Source organism: Rattus rattus, chromosome 2 (assembly GCF_011064425.1).
Source record: "Rattus rattus isolate New Zealand chromosome 2, Rrattus_CSIRO_v1, whole genome shotgun sequence".
Lineage (NCBI taxonomy): Eukaryota > Metazoa > Chordata > Mammalia > Rodentia > Muridae > Rattus > Rattus rattus.
In genome coordinates this window covers 25241325-25263657 of record NC_046155.1, presented here as the reverse complement: position 1 = coordinate 25263657, position 22333 = coordinate 25241325, and the positions used below count along the sequence as shown (strand labels likewise).

At 45.5% G+C, this 22333-nt stretch overlaps 1 protein-coding gene across 1 annotated transcript in view; it reads right to left on the bottom strand.

The window, feature by feature from the left end:
- The window catches only part of Dock8 (dedicator of cytokinesis 8), a 189667-nt gene that overhangs the window by 42913 nt on the left and 124421 nt on the right, over positions 1-22333 (bottom strand). Inside the window, exons 23-28 of the mRNA XM_032891748.1 lie at positions 17790-17885; positions 14748-14843; positions 8688-8837; positions 6847-6960; positions 2899-3054; positions 1111-1250 (exon numbers count right to left, since the gene is read on the bottom strand). Of these exons, the coding sequence (XP_032747639.1) occupies positions 1111-1250; positions 2899-3054; positions 6847-6960; positions 8688-8837; positions 14748-14843; positions 17790-17885 (752 nt within the window). The remainder of the gene's footprint in view (positions 1-1110; positions 1251-2898; positions 3055-6846; positions 6961-8687; positions 8838-14747; positions 14844-17789; positions 17886-22333) is intronic.

Sequence of the window (22333 nt, the reverse complement as noted above, 5' to 3'; positions counted from 1 at the left end):
TGGACTTTAGTTAGAGCGGAGAGAAGATGACAGAATATAAGCCATGATCCAACAAGTAAGGCTGGGTGCTGCTATGTGTTCAGATGCCCAGGTACGGACAGTGAGAAGATTCACAAGACCCAGGCCTCTGGCCTCTGTCTTTGTCTGGGAAGGCTAGTCCATAGAAAGTGTAACCTAGACATAGGACAGCTGCCTTCTTAACCGTCGCTTCCTTTGCCAGCCTTGGACAGCGGCATTCTGGTATTTCCCCTCTGTGTGCTCACTTTGTCAGAGGTGACCTTGTTAGGGCTGATGGTAGAGCTTAGCGAAGGAGCCCATGCTCAGCGTGTACAAAGCCCTGGGTTCCACCTCAGCAGCTTCCCCTGCAAAATGGGTTTGCCCCGGGGAATTCACTGAGCAAAACATTCTCTGCAAATTCTGCTCAAACGAGGGACTGTTAGAAGTCATTTTGATAGCTGGAGAGATGGCTCAGCAGTTAAGAGCACTGACTGCTCTTCCAGAGGTCCTGAGTTCAAATCCCAGGACCCACATGGTGACTCACAATCTTCTGTAACGGAATCCAATGTACTCTTCTGGTATTTGTCTGAAGACATCTGCAATGTACTCATATAAATATAAACAAATCTTTAAACAAAAAAAAAAAAAAGAAGAAGAAGAAGAAGTCATTTTGAGGCAGGTATGGTGGTGGTGCACACCTTTAATCCCAGTGCTTGGGAGGCACGAGCAGGTGGATCTCTGAGTTTGAGGTAAGCCTGGTCTACAAAGTGAGTTCTAGGACAGTCAGGACTACACAGAGAAACTCTTGTCACGAAAATCAGAAACAAACAAACAATAGAAATTTGGGGCTGGGGACGTGCCTCAGCGGTAGATTGCTTGCCTGCTGTGTGGGAGGCTCTGGGTTCAATTCCCAGTGCTGTAAAAACAAGTTCCTCTCACGGCTCCTCTAATCCCCTTTCCCCTCTATACTTCATGGGTACCATTTTCTCAAGACAGGAGCTCTTCTTAAAACTGGCAAGTGGTAAAGTTCTGGGGTCTTGCTGTATACATAAGAAGTTGAACTGGAAACGCTATTAACATTTTTCCCTTCAGGTTCCATTTTAGGCCACTTACCCGTCCCCTTCAGCATCCAGGGCGACGGCCAGTTCTGTGAAGAGGAGCCCTGTGAGGAAGTGCTGCTGGCGGTACTCTGGGGTCAGATCGAACATGCTGGCAATCTTTTGGTCCTGGAAACTGGAGCAGGAGCTTGAGTTCTGCAGAAACACAGACGACGCTTTATGAGGGTTAAGGGCTGCAATTAAAACAGTGCTGGCGCATTTATGGAGTTCTGGCCAGACAGTGTATGCACTGACTGACCAACATGAACATGAAAACGGGGCACTCGGGTTCGGCTGAGAAGCTAACTAGGGGTCAGGCTCAGTGGCAGAACACATACCTAACATCACCAGGTTACCAGAACAGCAAAATGAAAACAGAACTAATGACAACTAGTTAATCCCCTCCTTGCCTGTCTGATATCAAAAGTTGCAGATGAACAGCCCAGGAAATAAGTACACAGAGAAATAAGGACTGTGCCCAGCCCCGAGCCGTGGTCTGTTTTCCCAGCACCCCTTCTGAAGGTCACCTAAGCACAGTGTCTGGATGCTGCTAGCCTGGCGCCAGAAGTGGTGTTTGCTATGAAAATGCCAGAGTTGGCAGTCCTAGGCCACTCCTGCCCTGTGTTCTTACTTCAGGAGCATGTCACCCTTCACCAGGAACAGCAGAAGTAAATGTCCCTGCAAGTCCTGGAGCTTTGCTGGGAAGGGGCCCTGGATCTGTCAACTCCTTGGGGTAGCCAGAAGAGAAGCATGGGAGGAAGACTCAGGGCAAGGTCAGCATGGGGAAGTTATAGGCTTCAGCCCACAGAACAGACAGACAAATAATAAATACATTCGGAATCACATAATAATGGTCATGGAGCTAGCCTTGGGTATATCATCTGGCACAAATAGCTAAGCTGACTACTACTACTACTACTACTACTACTTCTTCTTCTTCTTCTTCTTCTTCTTATTATTATTATTATTATTATTATTATTATTATTATTATTATTATTATAAATAAAAAACTGAGGCTTCACTATAATGCTCAGGCTGATCTAGAACTAACTCTTGGGCCCAAGCAATCCCCCTTCCCTTTTCCCCTCCCCCACCCCATCCTCTTAGTCTTAGAACTAAGGTGCTTCCCCCTGCACTTCACGTTAACCCCAGCATTAGACACGCCTTTCCCTTTGCACTAGTACCAAGGGTACGCAGCAGACTAGAATCTAACACCATCCTGAGAAATTGGGGCTGTAAAATAGCATTTCCTTGAGGGTTTTCTAGAGGACACTAATTCCTTGAGAAACCTCTGGTGCGGAGGCAGTAAGGACATTCCCACGGTCAGGTTAGACCATGTCCGGAATCTACTTCTCATGCCCTCCCCCTCCTGGACCTCTTTCTTTGTAAGATGTCTGACAAAGAAACCAGGCTAGCACAGTGGTTCCAAAACTTGCTTGACTTTGGAACCCTGCATGTGCAACTATACTAAGCCTGTATTTACACACTATATTGTACAACAATTGGTTAATGTCGAAGAAGGAGGACTTGAGACCCGAGTTTCTTCGTTTTTGGAGGCTTACAGCTTTCTTCCTACGCGGCTAGCCTCATCAGGGACCCTTGGGCCAAATTACTCGATTTGTAAATGATCAACTCAGATGCTGTGGCCTCAGGGAACCCTAAAGCCCACATCTGGATCAAGCGATCTGGTTTGAATCGCGTGGTTTTCCTCTAATTAGTAAGAGCAACCTTTATAGGAGATGCGTGATTGAACGAAGCTAATGAACGAAGTAGCTCGTGCCTTTCCTGTAGTTGGCAGACTACCTGGGAGGATATGGAGGGACAGGGAGAGGCTGGTGCGGTATCAGGATTCATGAAGAGCAGGTTCAAGTTGAGGTAGTGCTCGTGGCTGCAGAGGATTCTCAGGAACTCCAGCCGCATGGAAATGAGGGTTGGAAGGGTGTTAAGCTTGGCTGATAGCTGAAAGGAAAGAGGGAGAGGAAAGGATGTTTAGTGTAGGGTAACTGGAACCGACTTTAACAGGCACTAACACATTCTTCCTCTGCACAGTTAGACACCAACTGGAGTAAAGGTTAACCTGAGAGAGCAACAAATGCCACTCCGGGAGCTCTAGCCAACTGTTATTCGCTACTATTCTTAACAGCAGGCCCCAGCCCCAAATGGGAGTCCTTGCCCCAACCTTAGGGTGTCTACTCAACACCACAGCAAACCTGTGTAGAAAATAAGCTTGAGGTATGGCTCCGGCATAGCACAGCTGGTCACATTCTCTGAAAATTCAACTGTGCCTAAGAGGCTGAACTACAAACTGCCACCGAGAAGTGACAAGCGACAGTGGAAGACAGCGTTGCACATGGTAGGAGGCTGTGTGCTGTGGGTGGCCTTATTTTTATTTTGGAAGAAAAGAGGCCCCACCCTACACAGTTGCCCATCCCCGCTGCTCTGGGAAACTTGGGGGTTGATTTGGCTTGGAAAGGGGTGTTATATAAACAAGCCAGGGACCATCTCCCTGTGTTGGCTCTAAACCACGTGCTTCCTCACTACCGACTTGTCTGCCATACCAACATACACCAAAGTTGACATCGGTTATTTGAATACACCCCCCTCCCAAAGACTTTTGAGCACGTACGGGGATTTCCAATATATCAGAAGTCATTCCCTCTGATGGTCTGAGAGAGTATTGGAAACAGAATAAAGTAATACCAAGCCTGGTAATTTAGGATTCCCTTTTATAAAAGCGTGTTGTCAAATATGTGTTATATTCCTGTTTTGAACATGGGTAGCATAGGAAACAGAAAACGTTTTAATATTAACTCTGATCTCCCATGCCCTGAATGGATTTAGACAGCCAGTATTTCGTATTTTCTTGAAAGAATTTTCAAAGCATCAATGCTTATGACTAATGCTTATACTAATATTTCTTACCAAAACCTCCATCCTTTTTAAAAGGGCTGATATTAAAATCAGTTATCTTTTCTTGACTGTTCCAAAACTTGTCAATTTGAATTAATCTCCAAGTTTTTAGGGCATGAAAGTTTATGAATAGTTTTTAATGCTTTCAAAATTTAGTTGTAAAATGGACAGATCTATTATTAATTTTTGTATTAAAAATTATTTGACCCATAATACTTTGTCCACATTTACTTAGCATTTTTTCAAATATCTGAAGTTAACATTCTGTCCTAATTTAACAAAAATTATGTTTAGAAACTTTTTTAGGTAGTGTATTTTTATTTCACAATTATAAAATAATGCAATGTGTAGTGGAAGAAGACAAAATGTACAGAAAAATTCAAACTATTTTAACTTCATAAATAAGAAATCTTCAAATTAAGAAATTATTAATATACCTCTAAAATATGCCTTACTTATAACTTCAAATGCACATTAGCTGTTTGATATATAATTTAATACTTAAAAGCACTGTAGCTAAATTATTTAATAATATTGCTAGAATGCTGTATCTTTAGTTTCATATAATACACTCTACAATTTTTAGTTAAGAAGAAATCACTTGGTAGGGATCTTCTGCCTTTTTTAAGACAAGGATTTGCTATGTAGCCTTGGCTGACCAGAAACTTTATATAGACCAGGCTGGCCTTGAACTCACAGAGATCCACATACTTCTGTCTCCATGAATGCTGGGATTAAAGTTAGCCGCTTTATAGTTTTAATCAGAATTTATGATTAACTAATTAACAAATTAAGTGTTTTAAATTACATAAGCACCATCAGTATCTGCGGAGCGCTCACTGTGCAGCTCTGTGCAGTAGTTGTTCCAAGCAAGAATCTGACGGACCTCTGTGCAGCTGCCTCTCATGTTTCCTATGAGGCCCTGAGCAATGGCAATGGGTTTACAAAGTCGAGGGTCTTCCTCTATTTCTTTTCAAAGAGCAGCTCAATGGGTTGTGGAGATGACTCGGCTGTTAAAGGGTAGGCTCACAACCAAAATGTGAAGAGCAGCTCAAACCCAAACAGATTTCCAGCCGTTAGCTCCTACTTTGCAGAGCTCACGAGCCCTTGATACGCAGCTGTTTCCTACTGAGAAGGTAGAGCCTACCGTCCCTCCAGCAACCTGACCCAGATTCCTACTGTGCTGCAGAGCGATGGGTCACCCACTACACAGACACACAGAGAAAGACACACACAGAGAGATAGACAGGAACACACAGAGAGTTAGACAGAGGCACACAGACAAAAGAGACACACAGAGACAGGCAGACGGACACACACACACACACACACACACACACACACACACGAGAGCGCCTGAGCTTTGGCCACTCCTGGTTCTCCTGGATGGTGGCTTCTTGTTGGAAGCCTTCGGATGGTCACAGTGGGAAGGACTTTTTCTCTCGTGTCTCTTCTGCTCACATCTTTCTCCTTGATAAAGCACGATAGCCCTCAAAGCCCCACAGAAGAGAGTCCTTGCATTTTGCAAACAAGGAAACCGAGAGGCACAGAAATGGAAGCATTTTAAAGCCATTACATTACTAACTCTTCTGAGTCCAGGGATGACAGCCTGGGGTGGGGAGAGGGATGGTGGTTGTTATTATTGTGGTAATAGCAGCAGACATGTTGGCCGTGGTGAAGAGAAGAAATACGGAAGAAGAGGCGTAGCAACAATATCTGATGTTTATATTCCTATTGCTAGGACATTCTAAACGGGACAGTCAAGAAAGAACTGTGTTCAAAACTTTAGGGGAGAAAGCTGGGCAAGGTGGCCCGTGTCTTTTATCCCATCACTCGGGACATGGGGTAAGCTGATCTCTGTGTGCCTGGTTTACGTAGTTCTAGGACGGGCAGAGTTACGTAGTGAGACTGTCTCAAAACATCCACCACGACAAACCTCTGGGGAAGAGTTATCACTCGTGCTGCATTGAACAAATATGTGCTTCATGCTCCTGGAAAGTCCATCTGAGTTTATCAGGTGTTGTTTTGTTTGTTTGTTTTTTAAGATTAGAACCTCAAACCATAATTTAATTAATAATATTTTTTTTTCCAGAGCTGAGGTCCCAAGGCCTTGCGCTTGCTAGGCAAGCGCTCTACCACTGAGCTAAATCCCCAACCCCTTAATTAATAATTCTAATGATTAAAAAGAAATCTCATATTTTCTCCCCTCTCCCGCCCCTGTGTGTGTGTGTGTGTGTGTGTGTGTGTGTGTGTGTGTGTGTGTATGTGTGTGTGCGTGTGATATGCAGGTCAGAAGAATGTCAAGTGCTTTCCTCTATGGCTTTCCAGCAAGCCCTTGGGATCTGCCTTAGCTCCACTTCCAATGTCTGTCTCTAGGAACACTGGGGTGAGAGGCTTACATCACCAGCTTCTTGGTGGGTGCTGTGGCTCTAAACTGGTCCTCATGTTTGCGCATGAAGCCACTGTAACCAGTCTCAAACTCTGAATGCCCTGATCAAAGGTTAAATGCACCGTCCTGGGATGTCTCTTAAATGTTAACTGGAGGAAACCACACTGCTGAGAAAATTCCGTTTCCTCAGACTGACTTCCTGACTGACTTGCTGACCGACTTGCTGACTGACTTGCTGACTGACTTGCTGACCGACTTGCTGACTGACTTGCTGACTGACTTGGTGCATGCTCCAGGGGTGCAAGCGATCCACTGTGGCTGAAGAACCTGCACACCCTACAGATGGTGACAGTCCAAGATGTGCAGTGTGGGGGTCCCACTGAGGGAGGCAGTGCTCTGTCACCTAAGCAGTGAGTGGGGAGGGGCTGAAGCAGCCGCTCCAGGGTGCTCACCTGAGTGCAGTAATGCTTGATGAGGTTGAACACGAAGCCTCTGTCCATGATTGAGAGGAGGTCATACAGGAAGAAGGCCAGGCTGATGTTGATCTTCTCGGCCTGCTCACTTTCCTGTAAAGCCAGCACACGTCATACGGTTTAACCCTGGGCTGGAACCACCAGGTCCCTGGTGTGAACACTGGGAGGGGAAGAGACTATTCTATTACCCACCATCCTTCTGGGTGAAGTTTAATTCTAGACGTACTGTTTTCCATCTGTCTTGTTTTGTACACACAAAATTAGAGGTCTATGATCAACCCCATTCCATATAGACAATTGGGGGGCTGTGAAGTTTTACATTTTAAAAGTTTTATTTACTTAATAAAGATAATTAAAAGTACTTTTAACTTAAACTTTTCCTTGTTTGGGTTTATTCCATGTCATCTTACTATGTAACGCAGGCTGGCTTTGGGTTTCTCGTCCTCTTACCTCAGCTCCTGAATTCTGAGAATATAAACATGTGCTACCATACCTGGGCAATTTTGTTCATTTTCAGTATTTTTTTTTGTTTTTATTCTTTTTTTTCCCTTTTGATGCAGGGTTTCTCTGTGTCCCTATCTGTCCTGGAACTCACCCTGTAGACCAGGCCTGCCTTGAACTCAGAGTTCTACCTGCTCTGCCTTCTCAGCGCCGGGATTAAAGGCGTCGAACACCCGGCTTCTGGCTAAACACCTTTTGGTTGGGGTGGAGTGTGCAAACTAACTTGAGAAGCATCCACTATCTTCAAAGAGATCGATTTAAAACACATGTTAGCCTTATTTATTTTATGTGTCTGAGTGAAGATTTGTAAGCCCATCGCATGGTTTTTTGAGGGGAACCAAACCTGGTCTGGTCTTCCCTGTAAGTGCTTATAACTGCGGGGCCATTCCTCCAGCCCCTGGGAGAGAACTTCTTAATTTGCAAGGATTATTAAAAAAAAAAAAATCCAGTCAGGATAAAAACGCTTAGGAATTTTTTCTTTTCCAATTAGGCAGGGTTCTCGGTCTGAAAGATGTCAGTTACACTTGGGAGGGTGATTTTTTTTTTTTTTTTTCAAAAATTGGAGCCAGGCTAGTTTTTGTTTTTGTATGGTTTTTCTGTTTTATTTCTCTTATTATTTCACGGTACTCTTAGTTATGGGATTTTTTTACATAGTGAATTTCATAGCTACATAGTAAGACCCCATCTCTAAATAAATAAATAATTATAAATATAAATAAATAAAAAAATTAGAGTCACATGTATTTGTGGTGCATTGTAAGGATCAGGAGACAAATGCAAGAGCTGGTTCCCCACTTTCATCACACAGGTTTGGGGGACTGGACTTAGGTCCATCGGGCTTGGCGGCAAGTTGTACCCTCATTCTCAGAGCCAGCTTGCTGGCCCACTACATTCCTAGCTATATTTAGTTTTAAACTTTAATTGTGAAATGATTTCAAGCTATAGACTGGTACAAAAATCATACCCACAAGACACCAGTACTTTATATCTTACGAACCGCTGCCCTCATTGTCCCTGTCCAGGAGTAGATTTTTGAACTCATTTTCAAGTAGATGGCAAACATCCACTATTGGCTCCATTCAACTGCAGACTGGATCCCGAGAGCAGGACTATTTTCTCTGATAAAATCACTTAAATGATAAATCGCATTGCGATGTCTTTACAGCAGTCTCCAGCCACACCCCAGAGTACGGTCCGGCATATTTTAACTATTGTTACGTTTTAACTAGTTTTCCAGTGAGGTTTATTTTTTTTTCTGCTTATTAAAGCGACATGGTCAAGGCAAACGATTTATAAAGTGGGAACGCACGGTTGGTTACCTTCTGAGGTTTCACCAGAAGGGCTGCTATCTCCGAGGTGACCACGTTAACAATAGTAGTTATGTCATCCTTGAAGCGGTCAGAAAAACGAGTCCTCCGAAAACTGTCCCGTTTATCCAGGTTATGGACGTACTGTGCCATGCTTTTCACCTACGGAGGAATGGGACAATGTCAGCAGGGATTGGTGACGCGCTTGTACAACGTACGCAAGGGGAATGACTTGAAGGAAATCTTTCACTGTGGACTTTCTGTACTTTATTGGTGCTGGTGGTGGTTAAGATGGCTCTGAACTACAACAAAATGCTTCCGACACACAGAATGGTTGCCATGGTGGCTGGAGGTGGGCAGTGTGTCCTCTTGTTGACCTCAAGTCAGGGGGCTCCTTTCCTGCTGCTGGCAAAACCTGGAGCTTAACTGATTAGCCTGGTGTCAGAAGACACCAGCCCCCTTCAACAGCCCCACTCTGTCCTGGAGGCAGAGGGAGGCCGGGTCCTCAGAAGCACACAGGTTGTTACAGTACATGATACAAGACACACAGGAACTACTGTATAATGCTGTCTGGGCATACAGTCTTCTTTCTCTGAAACTACAGTAAGGAGAATAAGGGGGCAAGGCCTCTCCTATATTGAATTTAAAAATCAAACTTTTTTTCCTAAAGTAATGCTATAGTTCCGATTGAGTTCATTTTGGCTAGAAATTAAAATGTGAACTATATTATGGGATGATCAGGGTTTTGTTGGCTATCCAGAAGTTTAACTATTATGTACAATGCTGCCTTAGGAGAATATAAATGTGTGTCTGAGATGGGACTCCTTATGAAGCCCATGTTGGCTCAGCTTCTAGGGAAAATTATGTTTTGAGTTTCTTAAGTCTAACTTATAGTTAACCAATCTATCAATCAATTAGTAACTAGTATAATACCAGTTTATGCCTGCTATTTTAAAATCTAGACCATGTTTAATTTCTGGGTTCCTCCTGGGTCAGGAGATTTCCAGGGTCATCCTCTGGCATCATCAGAGGTGGAGTCTTAGAGGGGGTGAGTTTGCTGGGAGCTATTTGTGATACCCTGACTGGGAAGACTGGGGTGGTGGATTCTGCCAGCTGTCAATTTGGCAGGATCGGACATCACCTCGGAGATAAGCCTGTGGGGCATGATTAGGTTAACTGCAGTCAGGAGGTCCTGCCCACTGTGAGTAGCGTGAGTAGTGCTATTCCACGGCTGGTGTCCAGGCTGAATAAAATGGAGAAAGGCAGCTGAGCACAGCACTCACAACGCTGTTTTCTGACTGTGGATGCAATGTGTCCACATGACGTCCCTACCCTGATGGACCATGTCATCGAATTGTGAGCCGATATAAACCTACCCGTCTGTCCTTCCTTCCTTCCTTCCTTCCTTCCTTCCTTCCTTCCTTCCTTCCTTCCTTCCTTTGCTTCCTCCTTCCTTCCTTCCTTCCTTCTTTTGCTTCCCCCTTCCTGCCTTCCTTCCTTTCTTCCTTCTTTTCCTCAGAATATTTTATCAGAGAAACAGGCCAAGTATCCACCACACTGGGATTTCTCATGGCCATATCCTGACATCCTGAAATCAAGTTCATGAATTTGTGCAGGCTAGTCAGAGCATGGCAGCAAAAAGCAATTGTCAGCTGGGCCTGGTGGCACCTACCTGCAATCCCAGCACCCAAGAGATGGCTGGCTGCAGGAGAATTACTACCAGTTCAAAGTCTGACTGGTCTCCATAGTAAGTTCCAGGTCAGCCAGGGCTACAAAGTGAGACCCTGCCTCAAAGCAAACAAGCAAAGACATCAGCCAGTACAAGTAACACACACACACACACACACACACACACACACACACACACACACACACACACACACACACACACACACACACACACACACACACACACACACACACACACACACACACACACACATACACACACACACACACACACACACACACACACACACACACACACACACACACACACATACACACACACACACACACACAGACACACACACACACACACACACACCACACACACAGGCCACACACACCACACACACACACATACATACCACACACATACCATACACAACACACACAAAACACACCACACACATACACCACACACACACACACACCACACACACACACACACACACACACACACACACACACACACACACACACACACACACACACACACACACACACACACACCAAGCAAGCAAGTAAACAATCCAACAACAGAAAAGGAATATCCTCTGAAGCTGACCCACCCACATCTGCCCCATCTGGCATCTTGGAAATTGGCTTCTGTTCTGAACAACAACATGGAACCCTTTGTACACAAACAGCAGGGTTCTGTTTCTCGAAACATAAACCTGTCAAGACCGAGACAAACAAGGTACAAACACAGAGGAGGCAATGCAGGAGGAAAGGACTGAAGCGGCTTCCTGATACTTTCAGATACTACCCTGACTAGCTCAGGGCAGAGCCAACCACAGAAAATCCAATGGAAGAACCATGGTTTCTCCTAGCCTAAAGGTACTCTCTAGCCCAGGTCACACAGACATATTCATAGTCCCAGAGATGCACACCCACACGGGGAGACGACCTGAATGCGGCGTAGGAACAGGGTGCGATTTTTTGTTAGACAAGAGTATCTCTCTCACTGTACTTCCAGCCAAGGGCCCAGGAACACAGGGATTCTTTGTCCGGGTGACCCCAATCCTGAGCCTCTGCTGGCTAACCCACCCCAGCGCCAGCCTGTTGAACTCTCTGTTGCATTCGGCTCCTGCCTGCTGAGTTTGGCCATCCCACGACCAAATAAATAATCCTCACAATTGTACTTCCCACCAATGGCCTACGTCCAGACTGCCAGCAACCTGCCAGCTCTTGTATCCCTGACTCTTCACTGAAGAACCCGGCAAAAATATCATTGGGGCTTCACCCACTTGTAGGGTTTGGTGAGGTAGAAAAATAATTTCCCCCGCATTTGCCCCTCTGTGCTCCGTTCTGAGAATGGACACCTTTTGCTCCGTTCTGAGAATGGACACCTTTCAGAACCCCCTCGTGCAGGGTGACATGTCCAGAGGAAGTGAACTAGGTCACCTATTTACCTCCCAGCCTCCAAGGTCTGAGCACAGGGCTCAGTCATTAAAATGTGTGAAGGGCACCCAAGGACTAAGTGTACTGGCTCCTGTGACAAAGTCACTGTTCATTAGCTCCCGGTGGCCAGCACAGCTGGAGGTGTCAAACTGTCCCCCTGCTGCCTGAGCCAAGGGGGAGCTGTTCTCTTCAGGCTTCCTGAGAATCAGTCAGGTGAGTCTGCAACAAGGCGCGGAGGACTGAGGCATGGCCTGGGTCTGGGATTGATGGTCTGTCTCTGTCTCTGTCTCTGTCTCTCTGTCTCTCTGTCTCTCTGTCTCTCTGTCTCTCTCTCTCTCTCTCTCTCTCTCCCTCCCTCCCTCCCTCCCTCTCCTTCTTTCTTTCTTAGATTCATTTATTTATTATATGTAAGTACACAGTAGCTGTCTTCAGACACATCAGAAGAGGGCATTGGATCCCATTATAGATGGTTGTGAGCCACCATGTGGTTGCTGGGATTTGAACTCAGGACTTTTGGAAGAGCGGCCAGTGCTCTTAACCACTGAGCCATCGCTCCAGCCCAATGGTCTTTCTATGTCCACCACAACTCCCACCCCCAACGTGGCTTCTTGCCCTTCTCCATGTGTGAATATTCAGGAGGTGTCTGTACACTGTAGCAATGGCCCCTTCTCCATTTTCCTTTGGCTTCCGGCTGTACTGGTGACCAGGAGGCTGAAGCCTGAGGTCACTGGTGAAAGGTTCAGCCATGTGTCACTCCTACTGCCACAGAGCGGTCCTGGCAGTGTCAATGTTTTTCTGGGGCTCCAGCCCCTGCTGGGTGGATCCACTTCTCTGCCTCTAGATTTCTCTCTGCCCCAACTGCTCCGCCCCTTCTCTCTGAGGAATCAGAGCGAGGCTAGGTAAGGATTCGGGCAGCTGCTGTACCCTGGGTGTCTCTCTAGTCTCTGTTGGCTCCTGCAACACGGCAGACACCCTGGGGAGAGCCCTTGTGATAAATGCTTCTCAGCTGTCGCGACCCTGACAGAGTGGCCACAGTCTGTAGAGCCCTGTATCTGCTGTCTTGGTGGGTCTGCATTTGGATCAACCCCTTCAAAGTGCTTTGATCCATGGGAACTTTTCTAAGCCATGTCATCTCTGTAGCATAAGGGGGTCCTAGAGGTAAGGGGGGCATATTAACTTTAGATGTCCCTTGCTCTTGTGCCAAACAAGTCTTAGTGAACAATTACACCTGTTAGAAGCAATTTTCACTTTTCTGTGATCCTTAGCCCCGTGTAGTTATAAGCAATGATGACCACACCCTAGACAGACCTGGGCACTCTTCTGTGGCCACTGTCCTTCCCCTAACCCCACCTGCAAACACAGAATCATAAAGACCCTGAATCAAGGCTGCAGGAAGATTAAATGAGACAATGTTTTAAAAATAGTTGAGGCAGTAGCTGGCATACATAAGTTGCTCAATTCACATAGGATGTTATTTTTCTTTTGTCAGAGGTGCCAGCTACTACTGGGGTTACTTACTAGACAGAGTCATTGCTGTTTCTTCATCGAAAACAAACCTGCTTTTAAAATGGAGCTGCAGGATGCTCTGTGGAACCACTGGAGCTGAGCTCGTGATAATAGGGGACCGAATAAGCCACACAGTGTTCTAAGTGGGTGGGATGGGTTAGCCTACTGTCGGTCACTACGATGGACTGAGATGTTCTCAAACTCTGAGCTTCTCCAAGAGGGAAATAGTGAATAGAAAGAATACAGACGTGAGAGTTAGAGGAGGCTCCACCCGCCCCTGACTGAGCAACATGGCAAATCTCTCTAGCCCTGATGTGTGCTATGGGGAGAAGCAGGGCTCCCATAGGATTTCAAGGATGGACTGAGAGCCTACAGAGTTGCCCCTGGAACCCTCACATAGTTGGGCCTGAGTCCTTGCCTGAGGGATTTTGGTGCTTTTCCCACAAGTAGGGTGCTGCCTAAGAGTGGTTAGAGGAAGTGTGTGTATGTGAGCGCATATGTGTGAGTTAATAATTAAGACACCTTTCATTAAGGCAAATTTACTTCTTTTGAGGTTTTTGTTTTAGTCTGCAGTATTGACATATATATATATATGTATATATATATATGTATAAACACACACACACACACACACACACACACACACGCACACACACAGATTTCCTAGTCCTCCCAACTACTATTAGTGTCGCTGGTTACTGCTTGTATGATAGCAAGCATTAAATAATGAAGATGGACCACATCCTAGAAATCCAGAAGATGAGACAGAAAACAATGGCAAATTGAGTACAGTGCTAGTAAGAGGTAAACGGGGTCTCCAAGAGGAGAGTTTACAGTGGAGTAAAGTGGAAGCACCATTACAGAGCCAGGCGGCCAGAGAAGGGAGCCAGAGGACAGAGCAGACAGTGTGTTGGGGATGGGTAGTAAACGGTAGTTTGTGAGAGGGAATTTAAAAAGAGCTTTAAGTTAAAAAGGCCAGGCCTGGTATTTCCCAGGAACTAAAAGGGGGCCCCATGTGGTTAAATGAGGGGACCACGGCATGACACGCAGGTGCACATTAGGACTGTACAGGGGCATTTTAACTATGATTTTTTAAAAAATGGCACTTTATTTCTAGCATTCTGAAAACCGCAGAGATGGACCCAGTCTGTAGGACACTGGCGGCCTGGGGTGGGGGGGAGGGGCTGAGGAGTGATGCCTCAAGAGACTCAAGAGGAACGATGGCAACTTGATCGGGTAGGAACCATGAGGAGATGCAAAACCGATGGTTGTTTACTGTAGACTCGATAAAGTTTGTTGGAAGATGGACAGAGGGGGAAGAATAGCTTCGTTTCACGGAATGATCCTAGGCTTAGGGTTAGGTCCTGACACAGGAAACTGCCTTTCCCATGTGTGCTTTGTTTGCCCCGCCGAGCATGGATACAAACACAAGAATCTCACCAGAAGCTCAAAGAAGAACCAGGCGTACTTGAAGACGGTTTCTCTCACTAGTCCAGTGCTGACCACCATCTGCAGGGCAAGCTCCTCATGGAAATGCTAAACAACAAACAAACAAAAACCAGGCTGTGAGGAAGGCAAGGTTAACTATTACCCTCTACTCCCCCCTTTCCTTCTCTTCTCATGCAAGAGCTGACAATAGCTCAGAGGCATGTGTCCAAGGTACCCCCCCAGGCCACATGACAGGTGGCAAAGTCAGTACGGAAATAACACATAGGAGGGCGGCTGGTGGCACTGCACCATAGCCCCAGCCTTAGAGTAACAGTCGCATTCTACGGGGCAGCTCTCCTGGGTGGCACTGTCGGTGTTATGTTAGAGAGAAATGACTCTCAATGTCCCGCTGACCACCCAGTGCATTCCTCTCTCTGCTCTTAGTTAGTTTGCTCTCTCACTAAACTGGGTTGCTGGTCGCTATGATCCTCAAGTAACACTCAGACGGCTGGTGCCATCCTCAGGGAGTCTGATCAGAAGGTCTAGCAGGGGCTGAGAATTTGCATCCTATCAAGTTCCCCAGGGGATTCGGCTGCTGCGGGGAATATGATGCCACATTCCGAGGACCACCGTCTAGATGGTACCCAAACGCCTTCAAGGTTGGGCAATTCCTTGCATGTCCCAAAAATTTTAAAAGGGAAGTAGCTGGGGGATCAAAAGTAAAACTAATAACTCGTTTTGGTTTGCTTGATAACTTCTCTGCTCTCAATATGGACAGCCCTTGGTCTTGGGAACCTGCTCGGAGCTGGGCAAATCAAGACAGTGCCGTACGAACAAAAGGCAAAAGCGTTGGCCAGGATTTCTTTGGCTTTCACTCGTCTCACACATGTGTGCAAAGCCTAGAATAAACACAGAGAGACAGACTCTTGTGCGGTTTTTCAGCAGCCGGGAGAGTGAAAACTATCTCAGCGCTCAAATATCACATTTTTTTTCTTTTCTTTTTTTTTCCGGAGCTGGGGACCGAACCCAGGGCCTTGTGCTTGCTAGGCAAGCGCTCTACCACTGAGCTAAATCCCCAACCCCAAATACCACATCGTTATGTGGAAGTTAAGTCTCAAAGTCAGCCCAAAGCAAAGAGCAATGGTGACAGTGATTGCTCATGACAAACTTTCAAATTATCCACAGGATGGGGTGCACACGATGCAATTTACTAGTTCTTACAGGCATTTCATTCGAGGACTATTTTTAATTTGAGGAAGCCCGGGGAGAAATCTCTGAGCAGATGTCATGGTGTTGCAGCTACTTTCTGCAGTGAGTTCTGCTCACTGACTGGCTTCACTCATTATGGGGCAGTTTAAACCTCAGTAATCTCAGTGCACGGGAGCGCATCTGTTTGCTGATGCAGTCTTAGGTGAGGCTGTGCTATCTGGGAGGGGTGGAGTCGCGTGTTAACCCTGTGCCAACAGAGCACAGGACAGCGTGCTGCACTTCCTCCCTCCCAGGGGAAGAAAGACATGCTCCACCAGCCTTGGAGTAGCCGCTAGAAGTAGGTCAGTCTGTCTGCCAGAGTCTTATGGCAGGAAGAGATTAGGCTGGGCTAAGCTGCTTCTTAATGTAATTCATGTTGCTTACTGGACAGTGTTATTGTAAGAACACCTTGCTCCAGAGGTTAGAGAAGACAGCCAAGCAGCAAAATGGTTGGCTGAGCTATGACGGCAACACACTGGCTAACCTTCCCTTTGAAAGAAAGCTGACTCCCTTCTGGTCATTCCGGGTCAAAGTAAGCCAACCGCAAAACCAAACAGGATCTGCACTAAGGAAGTCAGACTTTAGGCAAATATGTTGATTGTTTCAGTGTTTTATTTCGTTTGCAGACAGGACTCACTATTCAGCTCGTGTTTTCTAGAACTCTCTATGTAGATCAGACTGGCTTGAACTCACAGAGATCTCCCTGCCAATGTTTCCCAAGTGCTGGGGGTTAAAGTCTGTGCCACATGTTCAGCTTTTAATAATATAGTTTTTAAAGGAAAGCAGAACTTAGAACCAGTGGCCGTGACGGCTTAATGCTAAATGTTAAGGTAGGGGACAAGTTAGTTTTGGGCCTAACCACACATTCCTGTTGCTTTCCCTCTCAGAGTTAACTTCTGGAAGATCTTTCGGACACCCAGTGCCTGGATTACTTTACAGTCTAAGGCTCAGTGGCACCTCCCATCCTTCCCTCCTCCAGGCCAAAGTGAGCCATTCGGAGGCTCGTGCTCTCCTCTCTGTAATAAAATCTTCCCTGAGCTGTTAGCGATCGCAAACAGCTTCATGTGTAACTGCGGTTAGTGGACCCATGCTTAAATAAGGATCTCGAATGGTAATCAGGACCTCAACCTCTTGGGTGCCTGGCACAGGACACATGACAGACAACTGGTTTGAGAGCCTATGTCTCTCTTTAACATGCCCACCGTACTGACCAGGGCATTTTGCTGGTTTCAGGCATTTCCTACTTAGCATGGTTTCTGAATTCAGATTTGAGGCCGATTAAAGGTCATCCCAAGGAACTGCTCACGTTGTTTCTGAATGCACTTGGTCTCAGCCAAGGTCATTTAGTCAAGAAGACATATTACTTACATACGTATGTAGTACTGAAATGATATTAATTCTTGCCACTTGCTTTTGTTAGGATGAACTTTCCCTAGCTTACTGTCCCTTAAAAAAGAAAGAGATGAACACGAGGGTTCTCAAAGTTGGAAATCTGAATCAGTACCAACTGGTAATTTGTTCAAGTTCTAAGTTCTTCGAACCTAGCTCAGATGTACTGAATTAAAAACAATGGGGAAAGGATCTGCAAAACAGTTTACAAAACATTCCAGGCAATTCAGATGAATAGACAAAAACAAAAATCTGTGTGTGTGTGTGTGTGTGTGTGTGTGTGTGTGTGTGTGTGTGTGTGTGTTAGCTGGGCAGGAAACAGAAAGAAAGAACTTAGTGTCTATTTTTTTGCAACATGAAGACACGAGTGAGTCCTTTCTCGTGCTGGGATTACCCCCATACCACCCTGGTGTGTACCTTTTTGCTGACTGGCCTTGGGGCTGCAGTTGAACCTGGAACGTCACTATTGCCAGAGCAATAGTAAGACATCCGGCTGCAGTTGCGATCGGCAATCTGAAACATATAAACCACGATGAGTCGGCTTCCTGGAAATCACAACCCCAGACTTTGTTTTGATTACGTGTTACGCCTTTTCTGTACTAGAACCAAAATAATAGCCACATATAAATGTAAAACAAAGAAAGTAAATTATTTCACTTGTTCCTGAGACAGTCACTGGTGACAGATTGATGTGCGGCAACATGGAGCAAAAGTATAGTTAAAACACAGGAACCGGGGTTGGGGATTTAGCTCAGTGGTAGAGCGCTTGCCTAGCAAGCGCAAGGCCCTGGGTTCAGACCCCAGCTCCGAAAAAAAGAAAGAAAGAAAAAACAAAAACAAAAACAAAAACAAAAACAAAAACACAGGAACCAACTTTGGGAGGATGGTGAAGCCCAAGCGGTGACTACTGGATTTTCTTAGGGGATAGAGCAGGGTGCTTGGATGCTGACAAAAACAGACAGACAAACAACACACACCAGCTTCAGTGACAAAGAAAGGGAAACTACTCACTAAACGGAACAGGAGAGAGTTCAGAGGTCATGCTGGCTCCTGACTGGAAAGTGCTCTATTCCCAGAGCAACCCAGTGAATAGGACCCTGAGGTTAAGATAAAGAGAGCTGGGAAAATTCTCTTACACTCTTAAGTGTCCATCAATTTATGAGGGGGATGGGGACAAATATGCACCTGCCAACGGGAGAGATTGAGCTCAAAGAAGGAGGGGGACACCTGAGCTTCCAAGAACATGATCGGCATAGGACACACCACCGAGAGCAGGCGCAGTCCAGACGGAAATCCTGTGGTCTGTATAACAGATTGGTGCGAGGAAAAGTCTCTTTTGTTGGAATCTGACATGCACAGTGACAAGCCATTTTAAACACTCCTGTGAGTTAGGGGCAAGGGTTCCCTGCGTAGCTCGCTCTGAAGAGTCAGAACTGTGTGGAGTTCTGCGTGGAAGGAACTCCACAGATTGCGGTGAGACTCATCGGCTCCCCAGGAGTGGACAAGTAGTGTGGGAGGACCAAGATTTGGAGCTGGGGTGGGGGGGAAGAGGAGTCCTAGGAGGCTAGAGGGCTGAACAGACTGGCAGATAAGATATCCTTTATCCATGAACGTTGCTAGGTAGGCAGCTGCCTGAAGGCGCCGAGGCACACAGTGACAGACACGGGCCATACATAGGCTGGCATAGGCACAGACATAAGCACAAAGGTAATCCTGCATATGGGCCACATGAAGGTAGGCACACAGGTCTATAGATGGACACACAGGCAGGCCAGTGAAAAGAAAGGCAAAAGGGAAGCGCTCATGTTTACACAGAATGACACAAAAGTGGCCGACCAGGTCACCACTGACTTTTAGGTTCCCTGGACATCTGTTGCTGGCCACTTTGTGCTGACTCACAGCCCCTCAGATGCCCAGCACTAGCTATCCTGGCCCATGGTGGTTATCCATGTCATACCATGTTGTCTAACATCAACTGACTATGTAGCTCTTTGTTCCCAACATAGTAGCAAATGCTTAAAGGTACTAGGGTGACTACTAGGAGAAAGCTTCCAGTCCCTTCCAGTACCCACGGACTGAAAGACTACTCTAGTTAAAACACTCACTCTGTGGCCCATAAACCAGACTGTGTGACAAACAATGAAAAGATAGATGTGAAACGCAGGATACCACATGAGTTCTGCTCCCGGCTGAGGCCATACCCACACACCCAGAGAAGGGACAGTGAGATGCTACATAGAGATGGCTTAACACCTGGAGTCGAACAAGTGACTACATCAGGGTACTGTGCACCAGCTTTCAGGTACGTGACCACAGAGCCAGTTTGCATCCATACATAGCTAGTTATATAGACAATTTACACTGTGTACATAGGGATCGCACAGAGACCATTACTCCCATGTTGAAGATTATGCTCGATGCCCTAAACATGTGTTCTGAGGATTTGACTTAACCACTGAGGTATAGCTCCAGCCTAGTAGGAAGGATGGATATAGAATATTTCATATGAAATAGATAATCAACAAATCCAATCAATACGTAATTCCAGAGGTTCAAGTCCCACCGCAGAAACATAAAAGACTTGAAAGATCACGACTCCTCCAAAAATGACCAGTTCTATAGCAATGGGTTCCAAAGGAAGTAAATAAGATGAGATCCCAGATGAAGAATTTAAAAAGACTATGTATTAGACCAACCACACTAGCAACACAAGCACATTTCTGAATACATTTAAGGGGACAAGAAAACAGTTGGATAAAAAAGGAAGTCAATACAGGATAGGAAAGAGAACTCACTAACAATGTAGAAATGATGATAAATAAGTTAAAATTTGGACATGAAGACCACCACCAACAAAAAAAACTTACCAATAGAACAGACAGAAGAGGCAGGATTAAACTCACAAAGCTACAGCCATGTGAAGCTTGGTGAAGACGCTCGAGACATATGTTGGATTAAAAAAGCCTCTTCAGTAAGTTGTGCTAGGAAAACTGGATATCACATGCAGAAAAAGAAAACGAAATCCTCAGCTCTCATCTCTTACAGTGTATGAGCATCAATTAAAAATGGAAGGAGGAGGGCTAGAGAGATGGCTCAGTGGTTAAGAGCATTCACTGTTCGTCCAGAGGTCCTGAGTTCAATTCCCAGCAACCACATGGTGGCTCACAACCATCTGTAAAGAGATCTGGTGCCCTCTTCTGGTGTGTCTGAAGACAGCTACAGTGTACTTATATATAATAAATGAATAAATCTCTAAAAAAAAATGGAAGGAGGAATTTAACATAAGAAACTCCAAGAAGGTTTGGGCAAGGCACAGAGAAAACACTTCAAAATGGCAGCAAATGCTCTTTGCAAAGAATCCCAAGAACTGACAAATGGGATTTCTCAAAATGAAAGAGCTTCTTCTGTACAGCACAGGAAGCAACAAGAGACAGCCCACAGGGAACCTTTGCTACGTTTGACAGAGAACTAACATCCAGAATGTATCAAGGCACTAAACACCAAATGATGGAACAACCCAGTGGATAAAGGGGCTAAAGAACAGATGGTTCTCAAAAGATGATGAATAACTGGACAAGAAACACATACAGGATCTTTAGCCATGAGGAAAAGGCAACTCCAACCTCATGAGGTGAAATCAGGAGGGTCAGGAGTTTAAGGCCAGCCTGAAACATACTGGATAAACACAGCCTCTTTAGGAGGGGCTGGGAAAACTGGATATCACATACGAATAAGGACACTAGCTCCTCTCCCACCAAAAAAAAAAAAAAAAAAAGGAGGGAAAAGTAAAAGCATTAGAGAAACAGTCATTGAGATGAATATGCCACCTTCATTGAGGAGAGCCATAGTAACAGGGAAGGCTTGGTTCACGAGGAGTTATGGACAGTTGATGGCTTTGGGGCCAGAGTAACCACACTCCAGTGGATGGCCCTGGGCCATTAAATATAAATATAAATATAAATATAAATATAAATATAAATATATGCAGCACAAATTTGACTCTGTGGGTTATTAAAAACACAAAACAACAACAACAACAACAACAACAACAACAACAACAACAAAAAAGTAAGAACATGAAGTTTGGTGTGGGCAGGGAGATAGACCTCGGAGGAGTTGGGGTGAATATTATGAAAGGGCTTGTCTAAAATTCTCAAAGAATTAATAAGGGCTGAAAAGAGAATGGTTGTTAAGAAAATGAATGTTAATGAAGTGCTGGTGAAGGCGGATAGAAGCGAGCCCTCACCCTATTGCTGTTCAATCGTCATGGAATGAGTATGGCGGGCGTCCAGATACTAGAAACAGCACTACCCTCTGACCAGCTAACCCCATGTAGCTATGCACCCGAAAGGCTCTCAGTCCCACACTGGAGAGAGGTGTGCACATCCCTATTTACTGCATCACGATTCACAGTAGTCAAGCTATGGAAACCGCTTCAGTGTCTGTTTTACTAACAAATAGAGAGGTAGAGAAGATGTTTTATGTGCACGCGCAATGGAGTCTTATTCAGCCACAGAGAGCAAAGTTACGTTGTTTGCTAGAAACTGGGTGTACCAGGGGACCTCTGTGTTGAGTGGAGCAAGCCAGACTCAGACGTATTGCATGTGTTCTCTCGTTTGTCGTGCACAGATTATATATAGACACTCGAGTCCGTTAAATGCATATGAAATAGAAGCAGAAGGGAAGAAGGGGACTAGTGGAGGGCATTGAGGGGGAGGTTAAATGCATTCGGTCTACTTGAAACTCTATAAAAACCATCATGTGTGCAATGAATATGGACAAATAAAAAACAAACAAAAAAGCCCCACACATACCCACCCCACGTTAACAGTTCTAACTAGCAAGTTCACACGATCCGCTCCGTGAAAGCAATATAAAAGCATCTGACAGAGGTAGAGAGATGCTGGCCCAATGCTCAAGGGCGCTTGCTGCTCTTGCAGAGGACCGGGTTCGGTTCTCAG